General features: G+C 41.6%; 1 protein-coding gene across 1 annotated transcript; it reads right to left on the minus strand.

The window, feature by feature from the left end:
- Positions 1-201: 201 nt before the first annotated feature.
- On the minus strand, positions 202-3,719 carry LOC123169450 (hexokinase-10). Its single transcript, XM_044587335.1, has 9 exons — positions 3,257-3,719; positions 2,879-3,026; positions 2,643-2,804; positions 2,106-2,180; positions 1,849-2,004; positions 1,629-1,727; positions 1,426-1,553; positions 914-995; positions 202-820 (listed from the first exon to the last, which is right to left on the minus strand). Exons 1-9 carry the CDS (start codon positions 3,535-3,537, stop codon positions 449-451), a joined length of 1,503 nt encoding a protein of 500 aa, XP_044443270.1. The 5' UTR covers positions 3,538-3,719; the 3' UTR covers positions 202-448.
- Between the last annotated feature and the right edge of the window lie 14,123 nt (positions 3,720-17,842).

The raw sequence follows: 17,842 nt of genomic DNA on the forward strand, positions 1-17,842 counted from the left end.
AAAATAATCGATCCAAGCTTTCATACCAGCCAGTGAACTGCTAGAAAAACTGGCACAGAGCATACCATTGCAACATAGAGAAAGTGGCAAATGCAAGTTTAAACAAAATAGAGAAATATTTTTGGAATGATAGGTTTGAACAACAATTGAGAAAACTTTACTACATCTCATACGTCCACAACAATTGACAACTTCACCGGATTCACATATACATCAGACACTGACTTAACATCAGAAAGGGACTACACAAGAACCAATTTTTATCCTGTATACATTTGAGGGACTATTTGAAATGGGTTTAAGTTTTGTGTGGGCATTGGTATTCAGTTCAAAACCAAACTAAATACCTGCGCCCACATAAAAATACACCCATTCTAAACATGCCCTGGGGTATGAATGAACACTCTCCATCTTTTTCATGTGCACAACAGTTCAACCTACATCATGCTTATATGGAGTTATTTCTAGTCGACGAATATGTTGCTGCGATGAGAGCAGCCCCCATCCCGGATCCCTCCTCCACCACTTTAAGAACGACAGTGGCTGCGATCTCCTCCCCAAGGATCTCCAACACGGCTTCATTCAGATATTCTCTGAATACTGAATATTCTTTGTAGAGGCAGCCATCGATTGCAATGGCTGATCTCTTTGGTACACCCGTCATACTTCGGACTCTCGTGGTGCCACAAAGCGTTCCATCACGACCAAGTTTTTGTAGTATTGCAACAATTCCAGCTGCCGCTAGGCGTGCGGCTCTTTGGGTGATGATGTCGCACACTCTCTGCACCAGTCTGCGAGTCTTCAGAGGAACATTGTGTATCTGTACAATGTAATGGAAACATTAGAACTAGTCGAAGGACCATCGAACATTTTTTTGCACATCTAACTTATCCACTGTCCTGTGAGAACTAACCTTCAGTTGTTCTTCCAGTATGCTTCCGACTTCCTTCAAGTCAAGAGAATCATCCTCACGGATAGCAGCTAGACATGGAGTGCTGGATGAGAATATAAGAAGTATTAAAATTTCTATCACTATGTGGAAGATGTTCTTGTTATTTTCTGTTGAGGAAGTGCAAGATGTTCATTGTTATTTTCTGTTGAGGAAATCAGACAAAAAAATATTTGTCAAAGCATACATCTGAAATGTACAAAACTTGATCAAGAAATCCCATTAAAATACATAACTGTGACGCATGCTTCCAGGCCCATGCGAGGTGTAGGGCAAGCTAAATATAGCAACCCTCAGTGGACACATATTTTAGTGATTAAATCTATAAAGACTTTCGAATATGAAACACCATTGTAAGCAATCATCCAATGTCTACAAATCTAACATATCAACTAATGCAGTTTATTTGCAGAATAGTACTATAGAATATACGCATATGTTGTTACCAGAGAAACGAATGCCTAGTATGAAGGTACCTTAAGATGAAAGGGATAGCTAAACCATCAACATCAGTACCAAATACATCCGATTCTTGAGCCATTTTATGGAACACCAGTCTTGCAATCTCCCCAAGATACACACCCGATATCATTTTCTCAAAACCCTAATGTGGTTAAATGTCATCAATTCATAACTATCATAAGCTATTCCAAAAGAGAAAGTTATCATGACGAGTTACCTGGTCATAGTAATTTGTTGTCTCATTATAGAAGCATATGTCATAAGGAGTTAATGGTATTTGCGGAGGACGAAAACTCCCCCATTCCACATTTACAACCTGATGAACACGGTTAAATGATCAGAATTTCTGTGCAGCAATGAAATTTCAAAATGAAATCGATCAACTACAGCAAAAAAAGAAGAAGTTCCACACAAAATAAATAAGTGACGTAAGATACCGTTTGTCCGGAGTTAGTAAGAAGGCACTGGCATTTTGTGATTGCCTCATTACGTTCAATATAGCAAGCATTGGTGCCAGCTCCAATAATCACCGCAGCTATTGTATCCTCATCATAATAATGCCCCAAAGCTAGTGTGCCCACGGTATTATTCATCTAAAATTTGAACATCAAATGAAACAATTAGCCAAAAGAGGCATATATTCTGATCTACTAATGAATAATATTGCACACACCATACTTATAAGCCAACATACCAATGCATTGACCTTCAAATTTAGTCCATTCCTTTCAAGTGCTTCGTTTAAGCACTGAGCAACATCTTGCCCAATCTGATTATCCAGAAGTAAAAGGAACCAGGGTTGAAAAATAAAATGGAATCAACTGCAAATATAATACTTAAGAAAAATATTGATGCAATGTGTTATGTAGCATTTATCATGAGAAAAACAAAACTAATTAGTGTCGTAGTTGCATCACATATTCACAATAATAAACCTGCCAAACAACAGGTCATTTCAATGTTTCCTGAAAGCCCGTTGTTAACATAAACTATTGTGATGTATCAAATGAACCTTTCAAATTTCTCGAGACAACACATCACAAGGCCTGATATGTGCTAGTTGAAATATGAACGTGTTGTAATCGTCTAACACTAGTGCACCACGTAAGAAATATGGCGCAAATGAATGATACTAACATCAGCTCAAGCTTTCCCATCGGGCACATCACTCAAACTGAATGCATGCGATGAAAAAAGAACAGTGCAAGGTGTAGTTTTTTTTTTAACTTACAGCATCTTCAATTGAAAATTCTTTAGTCCACCGTATTAAGGACCCAGAGGTTATGGAAAATTGTCTCACTGGAAAAGAAAATGTAAAACCAAGTGCCCTTCCTTCATCCCCCTCTCTTTCAATGAAATTCTTTAGTGTCGAGGCAATGGAATTGAAAAAATCCTGCAAAGAGAAGAAAAACTCACATACAGAAACACTAACTAGTAGGGAAGCAGAAACAAAATGTAAAAACATACCTCGCTTGTGCCTTCCATCAATTCTTTTTTGACCGGTTGACGCTCGATCTTTTGATTAATGATTGTAGACCCTGGACCAAGTTGCACTTTCAAGAACCTAAAGCCCGTTCCTCCAATATCAACGGCGTAATATATGCCTTCTTCACTCCTGGTCGCATGCACAATATGAACTACTGTAAGACAATTGTACGACAGGGTATATACCCTAAACTTGTCAGCCAGTTGCACTATGCGAAGTAATAAGGATTACATTATGGACAAAAGGACCATTATGCAAATCACGATTCTGCAAACTGAGATGACAATCAATAAGTTATAGCAATGAAAAGTGATATGGAAGAAGGAACAAATAGGAGTAGGAAGGGCATCGGCATGTACCCATCCGGGAGCGAGTCGACGCAGGTGAGCAGCATCCGGACCTTGCTGGCGTCCTCAGACGCGAGTCCAGCGAACATCTCGACAGCCAGGGAGTTGACGACCCGCTGCAGCCGCTCCGTGGGCGTGGCGAAGCTCTCCTCGACGTCACGCAGCACCGCCATGGCCCGGAGCCAGCGCCTCCAGGCCACCACCCTCCGCGCCACCATCGCCGTCGCTAATGCGCACGTCACCGCCGCACAGCCAGCCGCCGCGGCCACCCGGAGCCACCCTGCTCCCCCCATCCGCCCACACGCCGCGCTCAATCACGCCTCACTTACCGATCAATCGCGCCCTCTCCGGCACGCCCCCACCTCGCAGCGCGCGCACTAGGTGCTCGGCGATATGGCTAGACCCGTGAGGCGATGGCCAGCAGCAGCTCTGGAGGGACGTATAGGCGGGGAAGCAGCGAGAGATGCTGCAAGCGGAGAATGCTGCAAGGACTAAATAGGCAAAGCAAGGGGGACGAGGATTTATGAGGAATTGGCGGTCACGTCGGCTTCGTTCCACGAAAATAAATAATAAATACGCCCAATCTTCGTCTTCCATAAATCAGAAGATTTCCATAGGCAACAATAAATACCGACCAATGAATTGTGTCTCTGCTGCAAAATCTTTGAGTATATCTGTTGCAATTTTAGCAGTAAATAAATATATATGTCTGACGCAATACAATATTGTAGATATATATTACTACCTGCCATATATCTTTCATTAATGTTGTATAACTAGTGGCTGTCATTACTGCATCCACGCCTTTGACTATCTATATGGTTAACAATTAATGATGTCGATCCCAAGATGCATCTCAAGAATTGCGTTTGTGCCGAAGAGGGTGTACAATGGTCAAGAAGATCATTCTCTTAATCTTCAACATTATCTCGAGATGATGATGGAAACATCTTCTACCATGGGTCAACTTTAACAATTACTACTCACACGCCTCTGAAACCACATATGTATATTGTAGAAAATGTATCTCTTTAGATTCTATATAAGACTTGAGAGGTCATCCTTTTCTATCCCCACATTTTTTTTCAAAAGAACCATCCTTGCCTAGTCTTTTCATGGCAGTGATCATCCTTGTCCAGTTAGCCAAGTTAAGATTTTTTTTAACATAGTACAGACGCAAGCGCTCGTACACTCACCACTATAAACGCACACACGCACACACGCACACTCTACCCCTATGAGCACCTTCGAGAGACTGAGCCCGCATATCATCTTGAGATTTGCGAAGTCACTGTAGGCGCCCGTAGTCGACGGGAACGTCTCCTCTCACTGAAAGCACATCGCTGGAAATCTTGAAATAAATCCAGGAATAATGCGAGCACCAGGACTTGAACCCTGGTGGGCTAGGGTTACCACTGTCCCTCTAACCATCCAACCACAGATTGGTTCACGCCAAGTTAAGATTTTCATGTGGTATCTTCATAGAGGAGTTGTGCTAACAAAAGACAATCTCGCTTGACGCAACTAGCAAGGAAGTAAGAAGTATAGCTTTTGTACTCCCAACAAAACAATCAAACACCTCTTCTTTCAATGTAAGTTTGCGCGTTCTATATGGTCAGTCATCCAAATAACGTCATATTTGTATTTGCCCACAAGTCTTACCAATATATATGATCACTGCCTGGACAGAATACCAAACACATTTAGTACGGTAATACGGTAGGAGCGTCTGCCTTACTATGATCGCTTTGGCTACGTAGAAATGATTGCGCTTTTAATGACAATAACTCTTTTTTATGTAGATTATTTACCGTTGTACGCACCAACTTTGTATGTGGTCTGCACTACATCAAACGGAGTACCGGTCACTATTCAAGACGTTGTGTATGCGATTGGAGCAGGTGGTCTGGAAGGTTTTCACCCAACATGAGTGGCAGCATAATCTCCGGATTGATCCACCTCGTCCGTGGACATTGACATAGGGGACTCATATGGCTTTACTTTTGTCAACTTGTCATTTTTTTATAAATAGTTTGTTTGATGGTTCGTTTGTGGTTGTGTACATCTTAGTTATACAGAGGCCGGTGTCACACATTATGCTTTGTATTCGCTTGATGCTACATTTTGAGATAATAAAAATGCCCTTTGTCGAAAATCAAAGTGAAAGTGGTCTTCTCTCTCTTGCAACTCAGCAAAACTCTTTTACATGGAATCTCTTAAAGAAGGCGACCTCTACCCTAATATACAAACCCTAAGTTTTCAAAGCAAGCATGAGATACTTTCGCGTTGTCTTGTAGTCTGTGTTACTATATAACAACAGATAGATAAAAAATTCTAAAATAAAATGAAGGAGGTATACATTGGTGTACAAAATTCTTGTATGCCATAGTTTTTTCTATGAGGGTATAAGATTCGCCTAAAATTGTATCGTCTCCCAAATGATGCTATTAGAGTTGTGATCACACATAGTCTATGGTGGTAGTGTGCAGTGGTGAAGCATGAACAAGATTTGGTGGGGGGGGGCACAAACTAGAATCTACTAGGGAGATTAGAGAGGTGCCCGTGGCGACTTCGTCAATCTCAAGACCAGCCGACCCAGCCTTTAGAAGGTGCTCATAGGGGTAGGGTGTGCTTGTGTGCGTTTATAAGGATGAGTGTATGTACATGCTTATGAGCATCTATGTCTCTATTGTGTCCCCCCCAAAGGGGCATGAAAAATATAAGAGAGTAAAGCAACAACATTAGCTTATGCTTGAACTTTTTCACTCTAGGGGGGAGGGGGATATATGTATTCCACTACGATCATAAGCACATTGTGTTTTATAGGAGTGTGTACAATGGTTGAGAAGACTTATTTGTCTTGTCTATCAGCATGATATAGACATGACAATAAAAATATCTTCTACAAAGGGTCAACTTTAAGAATTAACGTTAGCATGCCTCTAAACTATATGTTGATTAAGAACTAGTTATGAAAGATATGACTAAAACATGATATCTAGTATAATCGAGAAAATGTGTACCTTTAGACTTTAACAATTAAGAAATCACCGTTGCCTACTTATCTCAATGAAAGTAGTTTCCTCTCTATTGCTCCACAACAAAACTCTTATGTGGCATCTATTAAAGAAGGCTGATGTCAACCCTAATTTTCCTGCCTTACTTAGCTCACTGAAAGTAGTCTCATCTCTTTTGCTACCCAGCAATCACTCTTGCATAGCGTCTCTTAAATATGGTTGACGTCAACCCTAATATCCACAACCTACTTAGCTCAGCAAGGGTTGTTCCCTCTCTCCTGCTACATGACAAAACTCTTGCCTGGTATCTATTAAAGAAGTTTGACGTCAAATCTAATATACATGACATAAGTTTCCAAAATAAGTGGGGGACGTTATCACATTGTCGTCTAGTCCATTACTATGTCAACAACCAATAGAATAAACATTCCAAAATTTTAAGAAGGTGTATAAAGATGCGTCTAAAACTGAATCATCTCCTAAGCGATGGTGCTAGACATGTGGGTCACCTTGTCTTTATGCTTACGTCATACAAGGTTTTTGTGAGGGTGTATAAAGATACGTCTAAAAATGAATCATCTCCTAAACGATGGTGCTAGGCTGGTGTTCACACGTAGTCTATGGTGGTCATGTGCAAGAGGGTGTATGTAGTTCACCATGATCATAAAAACATTGTGTGTTATAGGAGTGTCTAAAATGGGCAAGAATATATCTTTCTCTCAGCCTTCAACGTCACCAAGAGATGGCAATAAAACAACTTCTATAATGAGTCAACTTCAACAATATGTTTACACACTTCTAGGACTATATGCTTATTAAGAATTAGTTATGGGTCTCTATTGTGTCCCCCACCCCCCAAAAAAAGAGGCATGAAAAATATAAGCGAGTAAAGCAACAACATTAGCTTATGCTTGAATATTTTCACTCTAGGGGGGTGGGGGTATATGTACTCCACTACGATCATAAGCACATTGTGTTTTATAGGAGTGTGTACAATGGTTGAGAAGACTTATTTCTCTTGTCTATCAACATGATATAAACATGACAATAAAAATATCTTCTACAAAGGGTGAACTTTAAGAATTAACATTAGCATGCCTCTAAACTATATCTTGATAAAGAACTAGTTATGAAAGACATGACTAAAACATGATATCTAGTATAATCGAGAAAATGTGTACCTTTGCACTTTACAATTAAGAAATCACGGTTGCCTACTTATCTTAATTAAAGTAGTTTCCTCTCTATTGCTCTACAACAAAACTCTTATGTGGAATCTATTAAAGAAGTTTGACGTCAACCCTAATTTGCCTGCCTTACTTAGCTCACTGAAAGTAGTCGCATCTGTCTTGCTAGCCAACAATCACTCTTGCATAGCGTCTCTTAAATATGGTTGACGTCAACCCTAATATCCACAACCTACTTAGCTCAACGAGGGTTGTTCCCTCTCTCTTGCTACACGACAAAACTCTTGCGTGGGATCTCTTAAAGAAGTTTGATGTCAAATCTAATATACATGACATATGTTTCGAAAATAAGTGGGAGACGTTATCACATTGTCGTCTAGTCCATTACTATGTCAACAACCAATAGAATAAACATTCCAAAATTTTAAGAAGGTGTATAAAGATACGTCTAAAACTAAATCATCTCCTAAGCGATGGTGCTAGACATGTGGGTCACCTTATCTCTATGCTTACGCCATACGAGGTTTTTGTGAGGGTGTATAAAGATACGTCTAAAAGTGAATCATCTCCTAAACGATGGTGCTAGACTGGTGTTCACACGTAGTGTATGGTGGTCATGTGCAAGAGGGTGTATGTAGTTCACCATGATCACAAAAACATTGCGTCTTACAGGAGTGTCTAAAATGGACAAGAATACCAACAGATGGCAATCAAAACAACTTCTATAATGAGTCAACTTCAAGATGCCAATAAAAACAACTTATATAATGAGTCAACTTCGACAATATGTTTAAACACCTCTAGAACTATATTCTTATTAAGAATTAGTTATGGGTCTCTATTGTGTCCCCCCAAAAAAAGAGGCATGAAAAATATAAGAGAGTAAAGCAACAACATTAGCTTATGCTTGAATTTTTTTGCTCTACGTGGGATGGGGGATATGTATTCCAGTACGATCATAAGCACATTGTGTTTTATAGGAGTGTGTACAATGGTTGAGAAGACTTATTTCTCTTGTCTATCAACATGATATAGACATGACAATAAAAATATCTTCTACAAAGGGTCAACTTTAAAAATTAACGTTAGCATGCCTCTAAACTATATGTTGATTAAGAACTAGTTATGAAAGATATGACTAAACATGATATCTAGTATAATCGAGAAAATGTGGACCTTTAGACTTTAACAATTAAGAAATCATCGTTGCCTACTTATCTGAATGAAAGTAGTTTCCTCTCTATTGCTCCACAACAAAACTCTTATGTGGCATCTATTAAAGAAGGTTGACGTCAACCCTTATTTGCCTGCCTTACTTAGCTCACTGAAAGTAGTCTCATCTCTCTTGCTACCCATCAATCACTCTTGCATAGCGTCTCTTAAATATGGTTGACGTCAACCCTAATATCCACAACCTACTTAGCTTAGCGAGGGTTGTTCCCTCTCTCTTGCTACATGACAAAACTCTTGCGTGGGATCTCTTAAAGAAGGTTGACGTCAAATCTAATATACATGACATAAGTTTCCAAAATAAGTGGGAGACGTTATCACATTGTCGTCTACTCCATTACTATGTCAACAACCAATAGAATAAACATCCCAAAACTTTAAGAAGGTGTATAAAGATACGTCTAAAAGCGAATCATCTCCTAAGCGATGGTGCTAGACATGTGGGTCACCTTGTCTCTATGCTTACGTCATACGAGGTTTTATGAGGGTGTATAAATATACGTCTAAAAATGAATCATCTCCTAAATGATGGTGCTAGACTGGTGTTCACACGTAGTCTATGGTGGTCATGTGCAACCGGGTGTATGTAGTTCACCATGATCATAAAAACTTTGCGTCTTATGGGAGTGTGTAAAATGGACAAGAATATATCTTTCTCGCGGCCTTCAACGTCACCAAGAGATGGCAATAAAAACAACTTCTATAATGAGTCAACTTCAAGATGGCAATAAAAACAACTTCTATAATGAGTCCAGTTCAAGATGGCAATAAAAACAACTTCTATAATGAGTCAACTTCAACAATATGTTTACACACTTTTAGAACTATATGCTTATTAAGAATTAGTTATGGGTCTCTATTGTGTCCCCCCCCCCAAAAACGAGGCATGGAAAATATAGGAGAGTAAAGCAACAACATTAGCTTATGTTTGAAAATTTTCACTCTAGGGGGGGATGGAGATATATGTATTCCAATACGATCATAAGCACATTGTGTTTTATAGGAGTGTGTACAATAGTTGAGAAGACTTATTTCTCTTGTCTATCAACATGATATAGACACGACAATAAAAATATCTTCTACAAAGGGTCAACTTTAAGAATTAACGTTAGCATGCCTCTAAACTATATGTTGATTAAGAACTAGTTATGAAAGATATGACTAAAACATGATATCTAGTATAATCGAGAAAATGTGTACCTTTACACTTTAACAATTAAGAAATCACCGTGCCTACTTATCTCAATGAAAGTAGTTTCCTCTCTATTGCTCTACAACAAAGCTCTTATGTGGCATGTATTAAAGAAGGTTGTTGTCAACCCTTATTTGCATGCCTTACTTAGCTCACTGAAATTAGTCGCATCTCTCTTGCTACCCAGCAATCACTCTTGCATAGCATCTTTTAAATATGGTTGACGCCAACCCTAATATCTTCAACCTACTTAGCTCAACGAGGGTTGTTCCCTCTCTCTTGCTGCACGACAAAACTCTTGCATGGGATCTCTTAAAGAAGGTTGATGTCAAATCTAATATTCATGAAATAAGTTTCCAAAATAAGTGGGAGACGTTATCACATTGTCGTTTAGTCCATTACTATGTCAACAACCAATAGAATAAACATTCCAAAAAATTTAGAAGGTGTATAAAGATATGTCTAAAACTGAATCATCTCCTAAGCGATGGTGCTAGATATGTGGGCCACCTTGTCTCTATGCTTACGTCATACGAGGTTTTTATAAGGGTGTATAAAGATAAGTGTAAAAATGAATCATCTCCTAAACGATGCTGCTAGACTGGTGTCCACACGTAGTCTATGGTGGTCATGTGTGAGAGGGTGTATGTAGTTCACCATGACCATAAAAACATTGCGTCTTACGGGAGTGTGTAAAATGGACAAGAATATATCTTTCTCTCAGCCTTCAACGTCACCAACAGATGGCAATAAAAACAACTTCTATAATGAGTCAACTTCAAGATGGCAATAAAACAACTTATATAATGAGTCAACTTCGACAATATGTTTACACACTTCTAGAACTATATGCTTATTAAGAATTAGTAATGGGTCTCTAGTGTGCCCCCCCCCCCCCAAAAAAGAGGCATGAAAAATATAAGAGAGTAAAGCAACAACATTAGCTTATGCTTGAAATTTTTCGCTCTACGGGGGATGGGGGATATATGTATTCCACTACGATCATAAGCACACTGTGTTTTATAGGAGTGTGTGCAATGGTTGAGAAGACTTATTTCTCTTGTCTATCAACATGATATAGACATGACAATAAAAATATCTTCTACAAAGGGTCAACTTTAAGAATTAACGTTAGCATGCCTCTAAACTATATGTTGATTAAGGACAAGTTATGAAAGATATGACTAAAACATGATATCTAGTATAATCGAGAAAATATAGACCTTTAGACTTTAACAATTAAGAAATCACCGTTGCCTACTTATCTGAATGAAAGTAGTTTCCTCTCTATTGCTCTACAACAAAACTCTTATGTGGCATCTATTAAAGAAGGTTGACGTCAACCCTTATTTGCCTGCCTTACTTAGCTCACTGAAAGTAGCTAGTCTCATCTCTCTTGCTACCCTTATGGGCTTGCAAGTTTAGAAAAGATGAGAGTTAAGGGATCTCTTTTGAAAATAAAATTTAAGAGAAAATCTTTCCTATGGGCTTGCGAGTTTCTAGGGGTCACGTCCTACAGTCAACATGTGCTCTGATACCATCTTGTAGGGACCCAACCCAAATGGATCAAGTCTCTGTGCTTAAGTGTCATCCCTGGATTGGTATGCTGACACACACAATACTTGAGGATTTATAACAGAGTGCAATCACATGTAAAATTAATGTAAATACTATTACCTCAATCCATATAGCGGAAATAACAACACAGTTGTGGAGTTTCCAACAACGCCAACGGCAAAGTTGAGTGTAGACATCGTAACCCTAACGTATCACTTACTCGTCGTAAAATTCCTGCAACATGAGACGTTGCAGCCATGTAGGTCAGTACATTGAATGTACTGGCAAATTCACACCATAGAGGAACGATGAATAATAGCTATCACTACATGCATATTTGGCTGGTGGAGGCTCTAAGTTCAATTTTGCATAAAGCCAATTTTTCCCTACAACAAAGGAATACATTTTTATTTACCACTAAGTTAAATTACCCATATTGAGAAGTAACCCCAACTCAATCCCAAAAAATCACCAAATCATTAATAACCCAACAATTTCATTAAATAGAGTGACGAGATCAACCGACAATTCAAATACCAGATACTCAAAATGTCCATAACCGGGGACACGGCTAATCATGATTAGTTTGTACACTCTGCAGAGGTTTGTGCACTTTTCCCCACAAGACTCGATCTCTTCCGTTGAATTTCTCGCACTGCATGATGTTTGAGAAACGGATGATCGAGACACAGTCTTTCCGGAGAGGTCCCCTTAACCGATAGATAGGCCGATACACCTACAATCCCCTACATCTGCTAGCCTATCATGGAAAGGTTTCCCACAACTTACTCAACTATGCCAGGGCCCATAATGGCTTGTGGCTGCACACGAAAGTGTCTAGCATGAATAATCTTATGATCCCTTTGAGCCTGGGTGGCATTCCATAAGATGATCACACGGGTACCACGGGATCTCCTCGGACAACACTGGATTCCCTAGGTGCCCGGGCAAGCCACTGGTATCCCCAGGGTGCCCCAACCAATCCACCTAGATGTGCATGAAAGTAGCCACCTTAAGTTTCCCTTAGTTAATATTACTCTCGCAACTTTCATGATTCTCACATACCAATCCCCGTCTACAAGCATGGCTAAGCAATATATAACACAACGAATATCTATGGGGTGTTTCAAGGATCATAGGTTCCTACCTCATGAACTACATAGCAAACCCAATTCCGAATCCTACTCATGCAAATTTGTAAGGGTAAAACTAATGCATAAAAACTGGGTATGAAAAATATGATGAAAGTGTGAACTTGCCTTGTACTGTTGATGAAGATCCTTCGCACTCATAATTCCTGATAGTTCTACTCGTCACACTCCGTTCAATCTATCGTAAGCAATCAATTAACCACACATAAGCAATCACTCAAAGATCCAAAAGAACAAAGAAAAACACTTCGAAAAACTTCAAAACCATCAAATAAAACTCACGGACATAAACATATTTTTAACAGTAGCAAAATTATGTGATTTTGATCTTAACAGAAGGTACATGTAAGAGATTTGATTTGCAAAAAGAATCAATTAAATCGGAGTTATAAAACTCAAGTTATAGCCAAAACAAGTTTAAATTTGAATCTGTTTGAAACCAAATTTTAAAACTTTCAAAATTATATTTGAGTTGGTTTAGTGGATAGAGGGGATCATAACGAAGAATTGAGCGTTGGTTTCATTGGATGGATGAACGAGTGAAAAGTTATGCCTATTTGAAAAATCAGAGCCAAGCTGTTTTACGGAAGAAAAATAGGTAGGTTTAATGTATAAATACAAAGACTAATTGATAATCTAATTATTCTATCGTATACTAGTCTAGAAATACAAACTACGGAAGTATAAAAGAAAATATGAAGAGAATACCTTCAGAACGCAGAAAAGAGACAACTTCAAAGAGGAGACGACTTCTAGAATTCCCGCCGGATAGAAGTAATAATATTTAATTTTAGCAAGCTAGTCAAACCAAAATATTGATTTAACCCGAGTCAGATGATTTTTGGAGGCTCTATGGGTCTATATTTATAGGTGGAAAAGATATTTAGGGGTCAAAGGCTAGGCAATGTGGGACTAAACTTAGACGAAATATAGAAAAGAGAGAAGAGGTGTGCCATGGGCCAAAAGGTTCGGCCGGCAACGCGCACGTACCACCGCTGCGTTTTTTTTAGTGTCAGCCAAAGGAAAAAGAAAAAGAAAAGAAACTGAGAAGGAAATTGCTGGCTGGGTCTGGCCATGTAGGTGAGAAGAAAAAAATGATGGGGCGCCCGATGCCACTATGTTGCGCACGTGGGCGACAGTTAGTTCCAGGCGCACGTGCAGTTTTTTTAATTAAACAAAAAAGGAAAAACTGAATAACGAAAATAAAAATAAAATTGTACATAGGCATATTATATATAAAAACATTCTGAAACAGATTTCCTAAAACATGAACATATTTTCAGCGGCAAATGAATTCCACTAAAATTTAAATAACGCAAACAGTACTACTGGTTCATTTAAAAACCAAATAAAAATATTTTAAAATACCAAAATGAGTTCAAATTTATTTCTCTCCATTTTTCAGCTGTAGGGAATCATTTTATCCTAATTTCCATATATTTTATTTTTGGAGAAAAATAATTTGAATAAAAACCAAATAACTTCAAATTGAAAATGATTTTCAAAATACCTTCAAAGGGACTTTAAATTTGATTATTTGAAACTTACAACTCTCTTTCTTAACATTTGAAGAAGTCATTTTATCTTCTCTCATGAAACTCATTGAGTTGCATAAAGTTTCTGAATTTGAAATATTTCCAAAAGGAATTCAAATCTTTTCAAAACCCTTTTCATTTATTTAAATGGAAGAAGTCATATTATCTTCACTCTAGGGTCTTGTGATGAAATGAATTTGAATTCATCGAGATCATAAAAGCAATATGAAAGTTTTGGAAAAGTCATTTTATGCCCTCTCATTTAACTTTCAAAAAGTTTCAAATTTCACTCAATTTTTCACAAGCAACCTGTCGTGGTGGGCGCACGGCAGATGTCAAGGGATGGCTAAAGATAGGAGGAGGCTCGAGGGCACTGGTGGGCTCCAGAGGCGAGGTCGGCATGAGCGAGCGCAGGACGCAAGACATACCCAGGTTCGGGGCTCTCAGGAGAGATAACACCCCTAGCCCTGCCGAGTGTAGTTGATGGGTATCAGTATAGAGTTGCTCCTAGAGCTGTATGGAGGAAGAAGGAAGGCAGGCCAAGGCTTAGGCTGCTCCCTCTCCTTGGGTGTTGGTTGCTATGTGTGTGTGTGAGTGAGTGAGTGAGTGAGTGATCGATCGCCCGTATGCATGAGGCTCCTGGGGGTTTTATAGGTCAACCCACAGGGGTACAATGGTAATGTTACAAGGCCGTGGGGTCGGGTTGTCATCATCCGGGAAGCCGGTGCTGGGACCCGCCGGGTGTGGGGCACTGTTGGCCGTTTTGTCGGTCGTCGGGGAGTAGCCGGGTTGAGTCCGCTACAGTGGCGTTCCGTCAGGTCACCGCTTGCTGGCATCGGCAGTGACAACGGGCGCACTGTAGCCACGCGAACCCTGGTCAGCGGGTAGGTGGGGCACTGTTGCCACGCCCGGCTGACTAGAGGCATGGCGGGGCATTGTTGCCTTGCTCATCTCTGAACGATGACTCGTCCCATCGTACGGCCTGGATGGGATGGGAGCTAACCCGTGGCTAGGTTGGAGAACACGCCAAGGGGAAGCTGGCTTGTTGGAGAAGTCTTGGTGCGCCGGGTTCGGCTGCCTTGCGTCGGCCATTGGGGCCGAGTTGAGGAATTTGGCCGGGTCGAGCGACCCGGCCAAGCGTGAGCCGACTTGAGGGGCGTTGCTGGCCCCATTGTTTTTGAAAAGGATCCGGATTCCGTTGCCTGCCTGAGATTCATCCCCCCGAGAGTAGTCCCCGAAGCTGTGAAGGCCCGTCGTCTTCGGATGGGAGGGCCTTCGCAGTTTCCCTTCCCCGAGGAGGCGAATTTTCTGTCCGCCGGGTCCGGCAACACCCACTGTGTGCCGGCTTCCGGAAGCCGGACCGCGACACCCCGTCAGGGGCGGGAAGCCGAAGAGTCCGTCGAATCTTGGGGTAATCTTTTGGACTTCGCGCGGGTGCCACATGGCGCCCGGAAGCCGGAGGGGCCTGACAGGCCACGCGCGCGATAGGACAGGGCGACGCACTAGGGCCCGTGGCCGCGCGCCCTCGGCCCACGCGCACGGATTTATTGCGGCCTCCGCAAGTCGATTGCCATTCTCGAGGCAGTTATTGCGCACGTACGTGCGCAGTTATTGCTGTTGGAAATATGCCCTAGAGGCAATAATAAATGGTTATTATTATATTTCTGTGTTCATGATAATAGTCTATTATTCATGCTATAATTGTATTGTCCGGAAATCGTAATACATGTGTGAATACATAGACCACAACCTGTCCCTAGTAAGCCTCTAGTTGACTAGCTCGTTGATCAACAGATAGTCATGGTTTCCTGACTATGGACATTGGATGTCATTGATAACGGGATCACATCATTAGGAGAATGATGTGACGGACAAGACCCAACTTAAGCATAGCATAAAAGATCGTGTAGTTTCGTTTGCTAGAGCTTTTCCAATGTCAAGTATCTTTTCCTTAGACCATGAGATCATGCAACTCCCGGATACCGTAGGAGTGCTTTGGGTGTGCCAAACGTCACAACGTAACTGGGTGACTATAAAGGTGCATTACGGGTATCTCCGAAAGTGTCTGTTGGGTTGGCACGGATCGAGACTGGGATTTGTCACTCCGTGTGACGGAGAGGTATCTCTGGGCCCACTCGGTAATGCATCATCATAATGAGCTCAATGTGACTAAGGCGTTAGTCACGGGATCATGCATTGCGGTACGAGTAAAGAGACTTGCCGGTAACGAGATTGAACAAGGTATTGGGATACCGACGATCGAATCTCGGGCAAGTAACATACCGATTGACAAAGGGAATTGCATACGGATTGATTGAATCCTCGACACCGTGGTTCATCCGATGATATCATCGTGGAACATGTGGGAGCCAACATGGGTATCCAGATCCCGCTGTTGGTTATTGACCGGAGAGGCGTCTCGGTCATGTCTGCATGTCTCCCGAACCCGTAGGGTCTACACACTTAAGGTCCGGTGACGCTAGGGTTGTAGAGATATATGTATGCGGAAACCCGAAAGTTGTTCGGAGTCCCGGATGAGATCCCGGACGTCACGAGAGGTTCCGGAATGGTCCGGAGGTGAAGATTTATATATGGGAAGTCTTATTTTGGTCGCCGGAAAAGTTTCGCGCTTTATCGGTATTGTACCGGGAGTGCCGAAAGGGGTCCGGGGGTCCACCAAGGGGGTCCACCAGCCCCGGGGGGCCACATGGGCTGTAAGGGGTGCGCCTTGGCCTATATGGGCCAAGGGCACCAGCCCCAAGAGGCCCATGCGCAAGAGATAAGAAAGAAGGGAGAGTCCTAAAGGGGGAAGGCACCTCCGAGGTGCCTTGGGGGGGAAGGACTCCCCCCCTGGCCGCACCCTTCCTTGAAGGAAGGGGCAAGGCTGCGCCCCCCCCCCCTCTCCCTTGGCCCTATATATAGTGGGGGGAAGGAAGGGCATCAACATCTAAGCCTTGGGCGCCTCCCTCCTCCCCTGCAACACCTCTCTCTCTCGCAGAAGCTCGGCGAAGCCCTGCCGGAGACCCGCTACATCCACCACCACGCCGTCGTGCTGTTGGATCTCCATCAACCTCTCCTTCCCCCTTGCTGGATCAAGAAGGAGGAGACGTCGCTGCACCGTACGTGTGTTGAACGCGGAGGTGCCGTCCGTTCGGCACTCGGTCATCGGTGATTTGGATCACGACGAGTACGACTCCGTCATCCACGTTCATTGGAACGCTTCCGCTCGCGATCTACAAGGGTATGTAGATCCACTCCTTTCCCCTCGTTGCTAGTAGACTCCATAGATGCATCTTGGTGAGCGTAGGAAAATTTTAAATTATGCTACGATTCCCAACAGTGGCATCATGAGCCAGGCCTATGCGTAGTTACTATGCACGAGTAGAACACAAAGAAGTTGTGGGCGTTGATGTTGCCAATTCTTCTTGCCGCTACTAGTCGTTTCTTGTTTCGGCGGCATTGTAGGATGAAGCGGCCCGGACCGACCTTACACGTACGCTTACGTGAGACAGGTTCCACCGACTGACATGCACTAGTTGCATAAGGTGGCTAGCGGGTGTCTGTCTCTCCTACTTTAGTCGAAACGGATTCGATGAAAAGGGTCCTTATGAAGGGTAAATAGAAATTGGCAAATCACGTTGTGGTCATACGTAGGGAAGAAATCGTTCTTGCTAGAAACCTACAAACCACGTAAAAACTTGCAACAACAATTAGAGGACGTCTAACTTG

The sequence above is a fragment of the Triticum aestivum genome, chromosome 1D (genome assembly GCF_018294505.1).
Source record: "Triticum aestivum cultivar Chinese Spring chromosome 1D, IWGSC CS RefSeq v2.1, whole genome shotgun sequence".
NCBI lineage: Eukaryota > Viridiplantae > Streptophyta > Magnoliopsida > Poales > Poaceae > Triticum > Triticum aestivum.

Excerpts from the sequence above, each read along its gene's own strand:
- LOC123169450 (XM_044587335.1), bottom strand. The coding sequence starts at position 3,537 with ATGGGGGGAGCAGGGTGGCTCCGGGTGGCCGCGGCGGCTGGCTGTGCG. Across the intron at positions 1,728-1,848 it reads TTACTAACTCCGGACAAACG|GTTGTAAATGTGGAATGGGG; the intron begins GTATCTTACGTC and ends CGTGTTCATCAG. Across the intron at positions 1,554-1,628 it reads CAACAAATTACTATGACCAG|GGTTTTGAGAAAATGATATC; the intron begins GTAACTCGTCAT and ends TAACCACATTAG.